Raw genomic sequence first — 6,000 nt, 5'->3', positions numbered from 1 at the left:
AAACCAACCCAAAACTGGTGAGCACCTGCACACACCAGCACACAGAACCAACCAGGGGCACTGGGGCCCAAAATCTGCTGGTGGATGGCAAACTCAGCCCTGTCCCCCACTTGCCTGGGAGGAAGAGGAGGCAGCCTCATGGCTGGGGGCTGCACGAGCAGAGTGACAAAGCAAATTACACCAGCCAGGGGAGAGAAGCAACAGGCCTTTGACATCAGGACAGGCTGTGCTCAGACACTTCCCCAAATGCACGCAGAAATTATCTGAATATCAATGTTGTAACAAAATGTGGTGAGGTATTTCCTCTTGAGGCAAGACCTCAGGCACTTCCTCCAGCCGTGCCACCGAGAGGCAGGAGGGACCACAGGCAGGCACACAGAAACAGGACCAGCCCCCAGCAATGCCCCTTCCCTGAGGGCCATGGAGCTGAGAGCCCTCCTGCTGCTGCTGCTCTGCTTCCCAGGTAAGAGCAGGGCTGGGCACGTCCCAGGGGAGTGGGACATCCTTCCCCACCTCCCAGTGCCTGGGGAGCTCCACACGGGGACCCCCAACCTCCACTGGACTCTGACAGGGGCAACTCACTGCAGGGGTGGGGAGGGAAGGGGCAGCCCCAGTTCCCACCACACACATCTGGCTTCTCCAGCCTCTCAGGACAAACCACCCTGCAAGCACGGAGCTGTGGCCTCCAAAGCAGCCCCAGCACCTCACTGAGCCTAGCTCAGTGCCTCTGACTGCAGCCCTGGATCAGGAGTGTCCGTGGGCACTGCCTGCCCCCCCTGTCCCTGCAGAGAGCACAGAGCTTCCAGCATGCGGTGGGTTGGGGAATCAACCTGCACCTTGCACAACCTCACACCAGGAGCTGCTGGGCATCCTCAGGGATGTGGCACAGAGGAGCTGCAGGCTGCACACACCTGCCCTGGCTCCTTCCCTCTGCCCCATCCCACCATCCCAAACAGACCACCAGCCCCCAGGGCACTGGGTGGGCAGGGCTTGGTCTCCATTTGCCCGAATGAGGAGCGGTGACGATGGGGCTGGTTTGCTGGGGCAGCTCCCCACACTGTGCCATGGATGTCTCCGGTCAGGCTTGGAAGTCCAACACCTCGAGCACCTGCTTGTCTGTGGGCTGTAAACCACAGCTGCAATCCCAGCTCAAACCTCAGCACTGCTCACCAGAAATCAGCCCTCCTGTTTTCAAGCAGGTGAATTCAGCATGGGGAATGGACTCGGACTTTTGGAGTCTTTCCAGATACAAGCGTCCACAGGGGAAGGTCAGAGCCAGTTTCCCTGTGTCCATGGGAAGGCTGTGGGCAGCCCTGCAGCAGCTCCCCTCTCCCTCACCACATCTGATATTTACAGGTCTCCAAGCCCAAGCACCTCATGCCAAGGAGAGACAACAGGAAGGGAGCACTCTGCATATCCAGTGTCCTTACACAGACAAGACTCACAAACAGCACTGGAAAGTCTGGTGCCGCCTGCAAGATGAACAATGCTATGACCCTGTCGTGATAACAAACTCCCAGAGGATGAGCCAAACCAGGGACAGAGTTACAATAAAAGATGACCCCGCTGCTAAGACCGTGTCTGTCACCATGACTGGCCTCAAGGCAGAGGACTCGGGTACATACTTCTGTGCAGTTTCCCGTGGCAGTGGCAATTATTCTCCACTGAAGACAATCTCACTGAATGTTTTCAAGGGTGAGTACCTGTATCCCCACACAAAGCCAAGTCTTGTCAGAAAGCCACATCATTCCTTCCCCTGCTCCCCTCTCCCCCAGAGCAGAACAGCTTCTCCTGATCCCCCCAGCCCCACTCCCCAGGCTTGTTTGCTGCCTTCTCTGGTGAGTGAAGGAGCCCCACAGACCTGGCTGGCCCTGCAGGTTCCCAGCACCCTCTTGTCCTGCCTTACCTCACCCCTACCCCTGCCTCGATGAGGGGCTCTCCAGGAGGGAGTTGCCCCAGGGCAGGGTCTGTCCCAGATGCCCATCTCAGGGATGCCCTTGCGCCCACTGCTCATTGGGAAGTGACCGCCTTTCTGTTTCAGAGGTGCTCCTGTGGGAGTTGGACACTCTGTGGCTGCAGTGCCCCTACAACAACTGGGGGTACAGCACAACCTGGTGCCGAAGGGAAGGGCAGGCTGAGTGTGGAGTCATGGCCAGCACAGATTACCATTCAACACTGAGCAACAGCAGAGCTCCACATGACAGAACATCGATCATGTACAACAACTACCTGGGTACTGTCACCGTCACCGTGAAGAAGCTGCAGGCCCAGGACAGCGGCACGTACTGGTGTGCACTCAGTGGCCACACCCGAGTAATGGAGGTCATGCTCTCTGTCTTCAAGAGTGAGTACCCACTGCCCTCTCAGTGTCCCAGAGTGAGCACCTACTGCCCTCCCAGTGTCCCAAAATGAGTACCTACTGCCCTCCCAGTGTCCCAAAATGAGTACCTACTGCACTCCCAGTGTCCCAGAGTGTCTCAGTTTATGAATCAGTTTTGCCCCCAGTATTCTGGGCCCAGTCCCCTTCTGCTCCACATGTCTGGAGGCAGATCCAGGGAGCAGTCAGCTCACAGAGTGTTCCAGTGCTGCAGAGGAGGTACCACTGTGCCTGCTTTGGGATCTCACCAAACATTCTGGGTGTTTTCCAGGGACCCAGCAGTACACAGCCAAGGAGTCAGGCAATGTCTCTGTCCAGTGTCTGTACAAGAATACGGACTACGGGGCTGTGAGCAAAGCCTGGTGCAAAGAGGGAGCGAGGACACCATGTGAGGTACTGGTCACCACGAGCTCAGGGGCCTCAGGGAACCAAAGGACATCTCAGGATGGCAGAGTCAGGATCCAGGACGACGCCCAGCGGGGGATTGTCACCATCACCATGGAGCAGCTGCAGACACAGGACTCTGGCGTGTACTGGTGTGCACTCCATGAAACCTCTGGTCCCTTCTGGATGGAGGAGGTCACACTCAAGGTTTCCAAGGGTACGTATGGACCTGTCATTTGTAGATCCCAGACTCTCTTTCCTGCTCTTTCCCTCTGCACTGCCCAGCTTACTCCGCCTCACACCTTACACCTGGCTGTGTTTGCCTGACCCCACAGCACTGGACCTTCTCATGGCCACCACGCTATGGAATAGCAGCAGGGATGGGAGATGAACCCCACATGTGCTGTGCTGCTCCTCTTTACCCTGGGAGCAGGTTCAGCTGTCCTGAGAGGTGTTTCTGTCACTCATCCTCTGCTACCAGTTCTGCCCCCTTATAGTGACTCATCCCTTGGCTTTCAAAGGCTATTAAGACCTACCCATTGGGTTGTCAAGGGAACAGCCTTTAGACCCATATTTTAAAGATCTGTGACCTGGGCTCTGTTTCAGCGTGATGTTTTAACAGTAAGGGATGGCACTGAGCTGCAAGCTGGCTCTTGAGGGACTAGAGGAACAGGCAGTGCAGACCACGAGAGGGGATGGTGATGCTCTGGAAGAAATCCCAACACGCGGGACTGAGTGTGAGCAGGGTCCTGCACACCTGCCCTGGGCACAGGAGCAGCCATGGCAGGGGGCTTTCACTGGTGAATGCAAAGCATTTGTGACTCTAACCCTAACCCTAACCCTCTCTTCATGCCTGCCATTGCAGCACTGGCTCCAACAGCTTTGTCAGACACTGAAGGCGCAAGTCAAGCAACTCCTTTGGGTGACAGCCCAGCACCCAGGTAAGAGTCTGAGCTCCAACACACACAGGTTATTCCTGCTTTGTCCACTAAACACCTGGGGCAGGCAGCCCCTGGGTACTCCTGCCTACAGAGGGATTAAGTATGGTAGGGTCCTTACCAAAGCTGGCCTCTCCTCTTCCAGCTCCTGCCCAGAGCATAATTCCAAAGGAAGAGGCAGATTAGTAAAATCAGCTCCAGTGCACCAGGTGCTGCAGAACACAGGAGGAAAAGGCAGTTCCTGCTCCAGAGAGCCTGGAATTGTGCTCAGAACTTTAAAGAGTGGCTTGTTTCTAAAGCCTGGAGAAGAGTTTAGAAATAGCTCAGAAGGCACAACCAGGTAGAAAAATGCAGATTGCATTGCTGCAGAACCAGACCCTCCTTCTGAGTGCATAGAACAGAGAACATGAAATCCGTTCCTGTCCCTTTTGGTCATTGTTTGGCACTGGGCTGTTACTCCATCCAGCACTGGTAACTCCCTTGCTCTCCTGGCTGCAGCTCAAATGGCAGCGCCTTCATCCCACTGTCTGTGGTCCTGAGCATCCTGCTCATCCTGGCTCTCATCACCTCGGTAACGCTGTGTGTCAGGCTGCACAAGCTCCTGGAGAGAACAGGTATGTGGAGCTGGGGGATGCCTCGTGTTCTGCTCTGTACCAAGCAGGGCCTTCTCTGCCATCGCTTTCCCACTCCAGGTGAGCTCATTCCCAGCTCACAGTGCCCTGGAGATCAGGCAGGTGCAGGCTGGGAAGCCTCAAGGTAGGCTCCTTGCTGCCATCTCTACTCACAATAAGTCAAACCCAGGTTCCTCCAGACCCTGCACAGGAACCTGTAAATACCTTGGAGAACTAAAGTGAGACCAAAGTGTTCCCCAGGCTCAGGGCAGAGGCGTCCCACTGCACACCCACTGCTCCTATCATGGGGCAATCCCACGGCCTTCCCCAGACACCTCCTGAGGCACTGGCAATGCCAGGGCTTTTCATGGACTTCTCTGCTTCTAAAACCTCCGATTTTGGCTTCTTCCAAAGGGAACCGAGGAGCAGAGGACACCTATGGCAATTCAGAGGGCACAGCACAGGTAAGGAAAATGAATGATTTCCCAGGTGGTACCAAATCCCTGACCAATGTTCTGTGAGGGGCTGTTGGACCCTGCCTGATGAGGACCTTGGAGCTCACTTTGGTTGTGAGCAGGAGGCAAATGGTATTTAATGTCCCCAGAGAGAGGAATGTTCCCAGCTGCAGAGAGAGGGGAGTAATAAATGTAGGGAAATGCCAATAGGAAAAAAACACAGTGGACCAAATTCTAGTAACCTCTGAGAAGTGACTCAAGGACTAGTAACCAAGGTTAGACCACGAAGTTGGCACCTTTATCCAGGAGAGGTGATGAAGAAGAGTCTTCTCTTCTTTCACCTCTGTCATGACCAAAGGTATTTTTTCCATGGCTTCTCCTTTCCTTCTGGGAGAATTTGGTCTCCTGGTGACAACTGTGACCTGGCACTGTGTCACGCTCACGAGTGCTTTCCCTTTCTTTTCATAGCTTGGCAGCACTGAAAGAAGTGAAAGTTCCAAGAATGACAGCAAAGGCCTAAAACACATGAACCTGGACTTGCAATCCCGGCCCAGCCCTGAGGATCCTCTTTACTGCAATATTGAAGCCAGCCAGGCTCCCAGGAACCCCCACGGTGCAAATGTGGAATACGCTGTCATCGCCTTCAACCAGTTCCCAAGGAATGATGCAGGATGAAGCACAGGGTCCCCACACAATCCAGAAATGGAGAAACAAACTGGAATACGGAGTGGGAATGAGGAGTAGGAGGTGTGTGGGTGGAAACTGGGGGAGGAGCTGAGTTTTGCTACCATGTGTGTGTTGCCTGTGCATTTTCAGACCTCCCTCCTGTTAGGGGCCAGTAGAGGCTTTGCCACACTTGTGGCAGATTGTCTCAGGTCAGCCAGAGGTGTGGGGTTATTCCCAGAATACCTTGTACATCTGCTTTTCCAGTTCCATTAAAATCAGACTCTTGGAAGGGCAGGAGTGAGCTTTGGAGAACGAGCAGTATTGGTGTGGACATTGCTGGGTTTGGTATTCCAGCCGTGCTCCGGTACAAACTCTGCCCCATTCCTGAGGATTCAGCTCCTGTGGCCAAGTGACCTCACTGCAGTGCTGCGGGGATCAAACATGAACCTTTTTGTGCCTGGGGTCTGTCCCATGGAATGGGTTGGGAATGGGAGGGCTGGATCATAAGAATAAGCAGAACCAACATCTGCACTTCCCTCTCTCTGCTGGACACTCTCCAAATGACACGT

At 54.7% G+C, this 6,000-nt stretch overlaps 1 protein-coding gene across 1 annotated transcript; it reads left to right on the top strand.

Moving 5' to 3' along the window:
* Positions 1-351: 351 nt before the first annotated feature.
* Positions 352-5,643, top strand: LOC126645952 (polymeric immunoglobulin receptor-like). Its single transcript, XM_050326830.1, has 8 exons — positions 352-463; positions 1,357-1,695; positions 2,042-2,344; positions 2,649-2,978; positions 3,627-3,702; positions 4,198-4,313; positions 4,725-4,774; positions 5,234-5,643. The coding sequence occupies exons 1-8, from the start codon at positions 421-423 to the stop codon at positions 5,438-5,440; spliced, it is 1,464 nt and encodes a 487-aa protein (XP_050182787.1). The 5' UTR covers positions 352-420; the 3' UTR covers positions 5,441-5,643.
* The last annotated feature ends 357 nt before the right edge of the window (positions 5,644-6,000 follow it).

This window comes from Myiozetetes cayanensis, unplaced genomic scaffold (genome assembly GCF_022539395.1).
Source record: "Myiozetetes cayanensis isolate MyiCay16 unplaced genomic scaffold, myiCay2020 scf32, whole genome shotgun sequence".
Lineage (NCBI taxonomy): Eukaryota > Metazoa > Chordata > Aves > Passeriformes > Tyrannidae > Myiozetetes > Myiozetetes cayanensis.
This window is presented reverse-complemented; position numbering and strand designations above follow the sequence as displayed.